The 12,518-nt window shown below is 41.5% G+C and overlaps 1 protein-coding gene and 1 long non-coding RNA gene across 5 annotated transcripts in view; one reads left to right on the forward strand and one right to left on the reverse strand.

Annotated features, from left to right (window-relative positions):
• Positions 1–7,593, reverse strand: part of RIGI (RNA sensor RIG-I) — a 24,083-nt gene extending 16,490 nt beyond the window's left edge. The window contains exons 1-7 of one of the 4 annotated variants that reach the window (XM_030257954.4): positions 7,363–7,593; positions 7,041–7,172; positions 5,076–5,254; positions 4,425–4,575; positions 2,585–2,707; positions 1,657–1,770; positions 614–767 (exon numbers count right to left, since the gene is read on the reverse strand). In XM_030257954.4, coding sequence (XP_030113814.4) covers positions 614–767; positions 1,657–1,770; positions 2,585–2,707; positions 4,425–4,575; positions 5,076–5,254; positions 7,041–7,172; positions 7,363–7,468 — 959 coding nt within the window. In that variant the 5' untranslated portion in view covers positions 7,469–7,593. The other 3 variants (XM_041711476.2, XM_030257956.4, XM_072922701.1) reach the window with 3 other exon arrangements.
• The window catches only part of LOC115491143 (uncharacterized), a 23,024-nt gene continuing 17,564 nt past the window's right edge, over positions 7,059–12,518 (forward strand). The window contains exon 1 of the long non-coding RNA XR_004365873.3: positions 7,059–7,194. This is a non-coding gene — a long non-coding RNA (uncharacterized lncRNA). The remainder of the gene's footprint in view (positions 7,195–12,518) is intronic.

Raw genomic sequence — 12,518 nt, forward strand, 5'->3', positions numbered from 1 at the left:
TGTACATTTAAGCTGCAGTTGTCAGTTCACTTGTAACATCCCTTTTGTGTACATGTCTGGCATCATGGGACTGTTTCTGCCCAGCAGCCTCCTTTCCCACAGCTATAAGGATACATATGTGGATGTTGAGTAACCAGTTCCCTCAAAATCCAAAGATACAGGTTGTTAATGCCCCTCTAAGCAATCTGCAGTCCCATCTGAAAGGTGGACTATCATCTTCTGACTAGAGGTTGAAAAAACAAAGAAGTCTGGGTCCTTCCATTTATAAGAGAGACTGAGAATAGCCAGAGGAATTCCACTGCTACTGCCAGGAACCGCCTCAGTTTTGGAAGCAGGCGTGAAAGGAGTCTCAAGAGAAAACACACCTCACTCTTTCAGTACAGAAATACTTTCACCATTTCCACAGATGTGCAACAAGAAGTGCTTAAGCTCTCTAGAACCAGATTTCAGATTCTCCAAACAAAGTCTGCTAAGGCAATACCATTCTTGCAGCTACTTGCCATCCTGATGTTACTGTCAAACACTCTTGTTCACCAGTAAACATGTTCCATCTTGCCCTAGCCACAGCAGTTTATTTTCTGTGGAGGAAGCCACCAGGGAGAATGACACTTACCCACTTCTTTCAAAATGCTGCCTGAATACATTTTTCTGTTGCTCATACACTGGCATTTTGGTTGCAAGGAAGACAACTTTTGCCTTTCGTCCTGAGGGAATGTTTTGGAAATGATGTTCACAAATCAGAACAGCCACAAAAGTTTTTCCAGATCCTTCAAACAAAAAACATGAATGGTAAAGGACAAGTATGAAACGGTGCATTTGTAAGCAGCAGTTTGTCTCATCTGAATGCCTTTTAACAAAGGGGAGCTGACAATGGGGCCGTTACTCTTCCAGACTTGAACACCTTTGAAACAGATCTGAACACATGCATGCTGCTTACTCAGGTGGGGAATCATCCCTTTCTCTCTCACAGTCTCAGTCTGTAACAGCCATTAAGCAGTCACTGGGGATTAAAATCCATTTGCAGTTGTATTTGAATTCTTTGAAATTACCAAGTCTGTTCTTCGCTCTTAGCATGTGCTCTCACATCAAATCAGAATATGCACAGGCACCAGGCCCTTTCAGTTGTCATCCATCCCCATGCAGCCTTGCTCTTCTCCTCTCGTCTTACTTTGGCCCTCAGGCTCGCTGTGCCAGAGCTCTTCCCTGTCCCTGTCTCTGTTATCCCACTTGCCTCCAAGGTTCAGAGGAAAATTAGGCTGTCTGGACGTTGTAGGCATTGCAGCAGAGAAGAGAGGGAAGACTCAAGCTAAGTCATCCTATTTTTCCTTCAACTTGCAAGACAAATTTCTTAAATATCAAGATTAATGACTGGCTTAAACTGAAAAATCCACTCTGAGGAGTGTGAATGCAGAAGTCAGAACATGGAAAATGAATGCTGAATGTGCTGAATACAAGCACTGATGTGCCAACAGATAAGTCTGTCTTGCCAGCCTCTGTGCTGCCCATGGTCATTAATTGCAGTAGATCTGGATCTACTGCAAGGAAGACAGCTTTGAAATAAATGGCTGAAGAAGTCTGATTCAACCTTTACCATTCCCTATCTTTCACAGCCATATCCACCAAGTGAATTTTTTTTTTTAATGTCTGTCTCCTTACCTGTGGGGGCACAAATCAATGTGTTTTTCCCATCAATAGCAGGCTGTGCAAGCTCAATCTGGTAGCTCCGAGCTTTCTTTGGTTCATAAACAGATGAAGACTCACAGATGCGTTCTAGGATAAAACAATGCTTTTGTGAAGAGTGGTACAATAAAAATGCAAAAAATATGTTGTGACACATATAGTTGCAATCTAAAATGATAAAGGTAGAAGAGTCCTTGCAGTCTGCACAGAACATTCTCTGACAGACAAGCCTTTTAACAGGACAGATGCACCAAACAAGAATTTTGTATTAATTTAATGGCACACTTCTGGTACCCCTCAACTATGATTCATAAAATGAACTCATTTTAAGATCTTGATTCACAATGCTAACTTCAAATGGTCTTTTTTCAACTCAGAATGAAAACACAAGGGATTATTTTTCCACAGATACATGCATAGGATTTATTCTAGCCTTCTGCTCTACAGACTTTTGAAATTATTACTCTCTTAAACCGTGGTCTTGTCAGAGTGTTTGGACTTATGGAACACGAACTAGAAATAACTGGTGGAGCAAAATTTGCCATGACAGCCACTGCATGGATCTTTTGCAGTCACATTTAGTTCTCTAAACTGGGTAATATCAGGTCATGTGTGAATTAATTATATCAGAGAAGAGGTGCATGAACAACATGCTGGTGTTTGGGGACCTTTTTTGATAATGTGCTGACTGAACAACTTTTCACCAGACATGAAAAATGAGGGGCAAGTCGTAATATGTGCAATGCCCAGCATGAGATGCTTTAAACATTAAAACAGAAGACAGCTAAATCAAGTCAGAGATTTGCACTAATTCCTTGGTACTTTCCATTGTGGCACACTACATCTGTGTCCTTTGGGAATCTAAGAAAATGGAAAATAGCAACCACAAACTTTTAAGACTTACCTGAAACTGAAGAGAGATTTTTGCTCAGATTATCACATTCTGCTTCTTCAGAAAATGTCATTATGGTTTCAAAGTTATTCTCAGAGGCATCTGTCATTTCACCATCAACATCTTTGCCATTATCTGTATAAATGGAAAAAAAGGCATGTTATTGATCCTTATGATTTTAAAATGTATTTGCTGTGACAACAAGATGAGGGAGCTGGTTGCTGGAAGAAAAAGACTACATAAAATGATGCTGCACACGGGCTCCTTTTCAAGGAAGATGGACAGCACTGAGAATCTTTGGTTTAGAAAAACCATGCGCTCAATGCGTGTAACAAGTTCCAAAAAACAAAGGAGACAACAGATGAGGAGGAAAGTTTAGTGTTTAGTCACTGTTTGTCACTGTTTAGTGACAAGAAATCACTGTGTAACATGGACATTAACCACAAGCATGAAAATTCTTAAGAATTCAAAGAAGCTTTGTAAATTCAAGATTCTGCTCTCCCTTACTCCCCACCTTCTGAAAGGACCTAGAAATTGTCAGAATATATTCTTTATATTACACAACTATCAAAAGAGAAATTCTCAAAGAACTGCCCCAGGGCCCTGCATGAAGAGTCTCTGCAAACAGAACGTATGATCACAAAGCTTTTGGAGTGGGAGAAAGAGCACATCTGCACATCAATCCAGCTCCAGAAAACACACAGTATCTGCAATTAATTTCTGGTACCGACTCTTCTTAACTGCCAGCAGTAAAATGTTTCCAATATGGACAATGTTTCTTCAGTAGGCTGATTCTGGCTTTGCTGAGTTGGATGTTAGAGGAAGCTGTCCCAAAAGACAGTGATAAGCTTACTTAAAAAATATAATTGTCAACCTATAATATATCTACTAGCTACACAAATAGCCACCAGCTACACAAAATAATATCTAGATACATATAGGTATTACTCCTATGTATTATTTTACCTATATTTTAATAAATTTATTAGTTATGTATACAACTTCATGCATATATAGTAAGTAATTCTCCAGATAAGAAATTACACCCTTTGATTGCAGTAATAAAAAAAAAAATCAATATAAGAAATATAGTTGAAGAAGCCACTTAAATATAGCTTATCCCTGTTGCTAACTAAAAAAACAATTCAAACAAAGTACCTAGGGAGACAACAAACATAGATATGAAGATATATAGTCCAGTTTATCTAAAATCACATTTTTAGTAGCAAAATAATGTATTCTTCACTAAATTCTCCTATGCTGCAGGTTACTTATACATGTATTTTTCAAGGAGAGAAAGGTAAGTTCAATGACAAAAGCAAAATCTAAGAGAGACAATTTTGCACTTTTACCAAATACGAACATACTAACTTGGGAAGGGCCGCTTATCAATTTCTCATAGAAAAAGGTATGTGATCTGCTTTGGGGATCATAGAAGTGTATCACACTCTAAACTATCACATTACTAATCATATTTTATCAAAAAAGATTGCATCTATCACAACTCAAGCATCCAAAAAGATGGCAAAAGTTGAATTAAGAGATAACTATTTGGTGATTTTTATGCTTTCAGAGCCTGTGCTGCCTGATTCTCCTTACCAAAAAAAAGGTACCATGCCTAACCATTTGGGAGGAAAACTAGTAAAAAAATAATTTCCGCCTCTTTGTAGGATATTATTTGTATTTTATTTTATATTAAAAACATTTAAATAAATTTTAAAAGGTTTTTCATTTTGGATCACAGAGTAGCCTGATGGTATCCTTCTAAATAAGTCTGATTCTCCTGAAAAAAAAAATTACTGTCTGGTACAAGAACATGAAAAGAGCATCATAAAATCAATTCACATTTTACCTTCTCTTATATTCCACAGTTCACTTGCATTGTAATATCCTGCACTATCCAATGCCAGCTGAAGACTTTTGGGCCAGTTTTCCTTATCCGAGCGACAGAGGCATTCAATGAGTTTAGTTATCCCAGCCGCTTTGCTTCTGTATTCACTGATCTGCACACACCACAAACAGAAATTGCTGCAGGTTCTGAGCAATCAAACCCACTGCTCTTTGCTTAGTAGGTGAATTTGTTATGTTTGATGTTCAGTTGAAAACTGCATTTCCTTCTCAATGAATAGAAGCTTTACAATAAAATTCAGCCATTTACCCACTACAACTTCAATTCTGCCAGTGTAGTTACACACTAAACTTAGCTGGACTATAACAATAGCTAGGCTATTTGTTGAATATTTGTAAATGGTGTGAAACATCACAGAGCTATTCTGTCAATTTCTGTCTGGCAAAGTCTCACTAATATACGCTATCTGCCATAAACCTCTGAGGCTTTCCATTTCAGAACAGGAAAAGAAAAAATTATAAAATTATGGCAGACCTGTGGCCAGCCATCCTCCTCACCCAGCCACTTGTCACACAGGCACTGATTCATCCCATAAGAGAGGGAGACAGCACTTCTCTGAAGCAAAACTAGGCAAATACCAGGATTTTACCATACCTGCAGGATCTCATCACATTCCCTCTCTATCAGGCATGTGTTTATGTATGGCATGATTGCTACAGGATCAATTTCCAGCATTGTTGATTCTATCCGCTTCAACAGCTGCCTGTGCAGCTCCAGTTTTTCCAGTTTACCAAAGTCCCAGTTTTCAATTGCTTCTGCCAGTCCAGTGTAACCTTTCAGAAAAAAGAAACAAATCATTACTGTGAATTCAATCTCTAGCTAGAATAGGTAGGAACATTTCTCAGCCACACTGGAGAAATTAAAATTATTTTGTCCTGTAAATGATAAAAATCTAGGTGAGGCACATACAATTTTTATCTAGTAAGTTACTATTTTACTTTTTAGCACTTGTATGGCCTAATATGAAAAACCTATGCTGAAAGACCAGTAGCACCTGCAAAAACAAGACAGAGCCACACTATGTCACAGGTCATATCACCACATCACCAAGCAACGATATCCACTTCTGTCTTTCAATCATACAATCATTGTAATTCTTGCATTCCATGATACTCTTTCACAGGATTCCCAGAGCAAAGGACATTACACAGAATCACAAGATGCTCTGGTGGTCTTTTATTTACCTGCATTTTATCCTTCACTCTTGTCCTTGGCTCCACCCTCCTTCAAAAATCCCTACTGTACTGGATTCAAGACAGTCACTGACTGAAAGCAGTACAGACACCTGCAATCTAGACAGTCATCAAACAGCTGCAAATACGGTCCTGGAACAGACAGTGGCAGGGAAGCATATTTTAAGGACTTGTGTGATTTGCTAAGTAGGCTTCTGAAGTGGAAAAAAGCAGATCAGGGTCCCAAAGGAACTTGTGGGGCAAAAAGAAGGAATTTGCCTAACTTCTTATTTCCTTTTAGAAGAGCAGGAGAGTGGGGTAGATACTTACCACCATAATGTCTTTAGTCTAAATATTACTTATCCCTGCATCTGCCAAAAAGAAGAGTAATACTAAATTTTAGTCTCTGGCCCAATTAACAACTACTTGGGATAGCACTTTGAATCAGCAGGCTAACTGTCTCAACTTTTTGCTGAAGATACACCATACTGAACATTACTAGCAGGCTCAAAGTAGATAGTTCTGCAATTCAGAAATCAGGATTATCACAGACTGGTAAAATGTTGCTCTGGACTTAGTACTTGCTTTAAGGGATGAGTGGGCCACATCCAAGTGATAAGAAACTTTGTAATATTTTTTCACTGAGATAATTATTCATAATTAATGGTGAGGAAATGAAAATAAAAGTAGCTTATGGAATGAGACTGTGGGGTTCAATCTATCTAATAAATCACCAACAAGGATATATGATACAATATACTCATATAGAAGAAAGCTGGAAGATGCTGCTAGTTTTATACCTTCATAATCTGTTCTCTTCCATTTCATAAAAGAAATTGGATTAGGAATTTACACATGAAGTAGTTCTAGCTACTGCGGAACAATTATCCTTATAAGCTACTAATGATTACTTCTTGAAATATAAGACTTTCAATGCCAATAAGTAATTTTTAATTTTTTTTTAAAAGTCATTTAAGACTCTGTCGTTGAGTGAAGTTATCCCAAGCTACTAGTCAATTCCCACACACCTCCTGAAACCCATTTGCCTTTCTGCTTCAGAGGATTTAGTCTCCTTTCACTGTATTTGGTGAGAACAATGGTCGTCTTGTTTCTTCTCTAAAGGCTCAAACACAGGCAAGTCTCCTGCCAATGAGGCTTTCTCCATCCTCAGAATTATTCGAGCTGCTTCACCTCCCAACAGGCTTGTTTCCAGACTCTGTCAGCTTGCCTTTTCCTACGGCATCTGAGCTGATGTGACAGGACGGGCGGCTGCACCCAGGGCCGACGGGGCGGCCCTGCCGGTGCCGGGAGCGCCGGGCGGCTCCGCACAGCTCCCGCCGAACGCGGGCGGCAGTGCCGGACAGGGGGGCGGCGGACAAAACCCCACCTGCTGCAGCCAGAGCATCCTGGAAGCCCCGGAACCAGCCCTCCGCCTCCAGCAGCAGCACGGCATCCAGGAACAGCGCGGCGGCCGCCGTCACTCCCTTCTCCTCCTCCTTCCGGACTCTCTCCTCCATCTCTGGCAAGAACCAGCACAGGCAGTGAGGGCACCGGGAGGGGGCACCGGGAGGGGGCACCGGGAGGGGGCACCGGGAGGGGGCACCGGGAGGGGGCACCGGGAGGGGGCACCGGGAGGGGGCACCGGGAGGGGGCACCGGGAGGGGGCGGGGGGCGGGCGGGCTGGGGGCAGCGCCGCTGCCGGCTCTCACCATCGGACAGCCATTCCGTCATGTTGCTGAGGATGTACACGGGGTTTAGGCTCCTCTCTATGTAGCGCCTGTAGAACCGCAAGTTCTGCTTCTCCTCCGCCGTCATGGCGAGGCGGCGGGCGCACCGCCGCCGGCGGTCCCGATCCCGGTCCCGGTGCCGCGGCCCCGCTGCGTGCGCGGAGCCCGCCCCTGCCGTGGTGCGGAGAGACGTGGTAGAGAGTGAGTGGGAGCCGCCCCCAAGCAGGGAGCGACGGGAAAAAGAAACTTCAGTGCAGCTGGAGAATGGAAACTGAAAGCAGCTGGGAGAATGGGCGCTGCTTTCCTTTTGCGTATATCTTTAGCAAAAGAAAAAGGGGACTGCTGCCCTCACCCCAACTAATCATATGCGCATGCATACGGTTGTAACCAGCCCGTTTTTGCGGCTGCCAGGGTGAGAAAAAGCATAGCTAAGAAATAGGAGTAAATGCATAGGTCTACCTCATCTTCCTTCTTGCCCCCAGAAAAAGCTGAACGAGTGGGCTTCCATCCTGTTTTGTTTTGGGTTTTTTTTCTTTTTTTTTTTTTTTCGTTTGTTTTTTAAGATAGAAGCACTTTTAAAAGCATTTAGAAAATGGATCAGGCAGGTGAACATCAAAGGAGAAGGCTTACCAAAGGGACAGTCCTGTTGCAGGGGAGAAAGCACCCACAGAAGTGGGTGCTAAACATGACAGCTGCTAAACATGACAGCTCCACATGCAAGTATCCCTTTCACCATGTGCTGAGTGGATGTGTCATACTCAAATAGACAACTGACAAGTACTGGTCCAACACAAGATCCTGCTTCCCAAAGTCTGCCAACACAAGACCTCTGAGTCATGGGTTTGTACTGGACAGAAGGGGTAGCTGGGGCAGAAGGAGGGGTATTGAGGATGGCACTGACATTTCATTTTCTACGCTTTTCTAGTCCACTTTTACTCTCAAGTATGTAATATCCTTCCTTCCCTTTATCTTAAGTGTTATGTCTATGAGAAGAGTGACTGGGCATTGGAATAGGCAACCCTGGGAAGTGGTGGAATCACCGTCTCTGGTGTCCCACCCCTAAAGGTGTTTAAGAAAAGACTGGGTGTGGCACCTAGTGCTATGGTGTGGTTGACAAGGTTGGACCCAATAGTCTCAAAGGTCCTTTCCAACCTTATTTGTTCTGTGATTCTGTGGTTTCCAGGTAAATCAGGAAGGTACTGTTCTTCTCAAAAGGCTGTAAAGGTCAGTAGGGAGCTTTGCTAAAGCCTTTTGTGTGGTTTGTTGTATAAACCTGACGCCAGACAGCATGAGCCCAAGCAGCATGTGGATTTCTGCAGTAGAGTAGGCAAGGGGCGGCAGGATTTTCATGGGTAATTGCATTTTCATTCTGTAAGTCAAAAGGATATTACTATATCCCAATTTTAAAAAGCAAACATTTCAGAGACCTTATTTCCATCATTATGCAAGAAAGGTGTTTGTGGATTGGTGCCTGTTTAAGGACTAGATTGCCTCCAGTCACAGGAGTGGGGCTGCTGAGGGCAAGGGGACCTGGCAGCAGGTAAAGTCCCTGGGGAAGCCAGCGTGCTTGTTTCCCAGGATTGCTCTTTGCATACATTCTACCTCACTTCCCAGGGATCCTCCATTCCTCACAATGTCCTTGATTGCAACTACACAGATTCCTGCTTCAGATTTCCATGAATAATGCTGAATAAAGTAAAATACACAAGACCAAGTGTTGTTTTGGCATTGAGACCCAAAGTAACTCTTTGATGTCCTGAGACATCAAAGAATATTATATGTACAGTTAAGAGACAGTAACTATGGTAATAAATACCAAATTAATTAGATTTGCTAAATCCTTTGAGTTTTGTTTGGAAGATTTGACTGTATACTGGCCTGAGAAATATGTTGATAAGTAATGCTGTATCTCCCTCTGTTGATCAACACTTGAATCACACTTGACTAAAAGTCAAGCGAATAGCAGCTTACTGAGCATAGTTTTATTTCTACAGAAGGAATCTAAGGTGATCTATAAAACTGCCCATTTCTGTAAGTTCCTCAATAATCATCCACCACACAGAGAATAAAATAATTGGAAAAAAATTAAATGGCATTATTAAATTGTAATTAGTGTCATGTGAGACCAGATGGTAGGTTCTGTTGTGGCAGGAGAAATGCTTAAAATTTTTGATAGAAAACAAGCATACAAAGATAGCAGACAAGGAGGGCTGCAATTCCTATTCCTTTCATTACTGCAGAATGCATTGTTATGCCTCAAAACAGCATAAGAAGCTGGACTGCTTGCTTCACTGCCTCTCTTCCAAAATCCTCACATTTCTCTGGCTCTAAATCAAGGGTCTGAAACACCTTTTGAATAAACACTGCTGTTCTCATTCCTTGGTGACTCCTCCATATGATCCCTTTGAACTTTCCCTTGGGTTAACCTGTAAAAGCAGCAAGTGCCTTTTCAAAGTGATGTTTTATATGACATTTTATGTTTCTTGAGAAAAAACTTTGATGTCTGTTTAAAATTCTTTTGTCCACCTTAAAATTTTCTATCTCTTTTATGAAGACTTTTGTATCTCATTCACGAAGGCATGGGAAGACACCCTACAGAGATCTTGGAAGACACTAAAATTATGCTGGAGTTTACTTTTACTCTTTGCAAGCCAAAAGACAAGAAATAGAAGAAAAAAGTATTCAAATTACATTTGCCCATTCTTTGTCAGGAACTCAGCACAGCGCATAAGCAGATTTGTAAAATTATCCTTGTGAAGTTCTTATCTTTTGCTTAAGGAAAATCTTCAAGATGCTGTCTTCTTCAAACCTTCAAGATACTACTACATTTGAAGTAGGCTTGAATCCCCTGTAATGCTTTCAGCCTTTTCTTGTGAAATGAACATCCATTTTTATTCTACTGTGTTTTGCCTCAAGTACTTTAGGTCAAGTGTTACTTTACAGTGAGACTGAAACTGCACCTGAACTCAAGAGCTGAACGTACACAGAAACAGGAAAGAACAATGGTTGTTAATGTTTTGTGTCTTATGAACAGCAGGGCTGCTCAGTGCTGCTCACTGATAAACCTCGCCCACCTGGGAGCTAAATTTATTTTTCACAAGACTTCTAAAGTGTCTTTGTCAACCAACATGTATGATATTGCAGTACTGGTTTTCAACAGGCATTTGGTACTGCACAGTCCTCTTCTCCAAAATATTGCAGGAGCTGTTGGCCCAATTAAATTTTTTTAATCCTGGAAACTAGCGCAATAGAATAAGAGGTATGTATGACTGACAACAGCTTAAGATGCCCAAATCTTCATTATCGCAATTATTTTAAAGTCTGATTTTTTGTTAGAAGGCTCATACTGGAAAGTAAATCTCTGAAATGATCTTACATGTTCCCCCTAGTATTCAGCACACTTGTGTCCCATAGGCAGCAAAAAGGAATTATGTTCCACTAATTAATATGCATTGAAATTTTTACAGGTTTGACTGGCCAGAAGGACTCCCTCCCATATGAGACAATGAATAGGAAATAGCAATAATTATCAGCCAAGTCAAACATGATGGAACTTACCTGTGGCCATAGCAAAAATGTAAAAATATGTTCATCATGCCTGATGTGCAAAGGAGCAATGAAACAAACTTCGTAGGACACACTGGGTGAGGTTTGTTGCTAGCCTCATCATTATCTCTCATACACTTTAGAGAGAGAATGCTCTGTTCACCAATTTCTCAAAGTCATGCGTATGTACACAATGGGATGTACATCCCAGTAGGTGTCTTTGAGGAGAAGGTCTGCTGAAGAAAAGTAAATACCTTTCTTTCTGCCTAGAAAAGGCACATTAACAGGAACCACCCATAACATTCCCATGTTACGAAATTATCTTTTTTAATGAGAATTTGAATTAGTGTAAAAACTGTGAAACATTTTCAGTCTAAGGATATGAGTCCATTAAGAAAGATTTATATCTCCTTTTGCAGTGCAGACTGACAGACACATGTGAAGAGGAACCCTGTGTCTTGATGGGTGCTCAATTTGTTAAGTAAAACCTGATACATGGGGTGTCATATTTTTACCTCTCAGTCTGGTGTCCCTTTGGCATAGTCTTGCTGACCACCTAGATGCCTTGAGGCTAAGTTTCTTGCACATCAGGTGTTTCCATGATATTGAAGCCCACCTGCACCCATGCAAATACTTGATTCCTCCACACCACAGGTAAAGCAGGTGCTCAGCTGATAAACACAGACTTCAGGTGCACTGCAGTGCCACCGCCACTGGAGTCATGTACAGCACGGCTTTGTGTGCATCAAACTGTTGTTCACATGATAATACAGTTGGATTCAGGGGTAAAAGCTGCTCCAGCGGAAGTCAGTGGGAGCTCTACCCCCCTTCTCAAGCACAGCAACACTCACACAATAAGACTGCTCAGGTCAGTAAGTTTGCATGTATCAACATAACTGTGCGTGATTGACCCCCCTTTGGCATCATCATTAGGTGAATGAATGAATGAATGAATGAATGAATGAATGAATGAATGAATGCAAAATGCTTAAACTGAGCATGCATACTAGATGTTTACTCCAGCACCAAAGGTTGCAGAAAAATGTCCAAATTTGAACTCCGTGATGCAGCTGCATTCTCTTTCCTTAAGTCCTACTGTTGGTCACCAGAGTGAAATCAACACTTCCCCCTCGGCTGTCCCCCTTGAGGAAGGTGTAGACTGTGATGGTGTCACCCCTCAGCCTTCTCCTCTCCAGGTAAACAAACCGAGTGACGTCAGCCTCTCTTCCTAAGCCTTTTAATTCCTTAGCCACTGGCCTAAGCACAGGATGACTCCTCAAGTCCTTTAACTCCTATTTATCCTCTCAGACTATGTTTCCACTAATGCTATATCACTGACCTCAGTGGATGTATCCCTAACCTGTAATGAAGTAGCAAGTAGAGAAGCAATCCCAAAATCCCTCAGCAATGACCAGCTCTGTGGTGTTCCACCCTGAGAGCATACACTGGTATCATCCAATAAAATCTCTCGCATAGGCATGAAGGCTAGTTCTCATTGAATTAACAGTACCCATCAACTTCTCACATTTCCTGAATTCCCCCATGATCCTACTGCCCAGTCACTAAAATGTGGCTTACAGAAGTACCACAGC

Source organism: Taeniopygia guttata, chromosome Z (assembly GCF_048771995.1).
Source record: "Taeniopygia guttata chromosome Z, bTaeGut7.mat, whole genome shotgun sequence".
NCBI lineage: Eukaryota > Metazoa > Chordata > Aves > Passeriformes > Estrildidae > Taeniopygia > Taeniopygia guttata.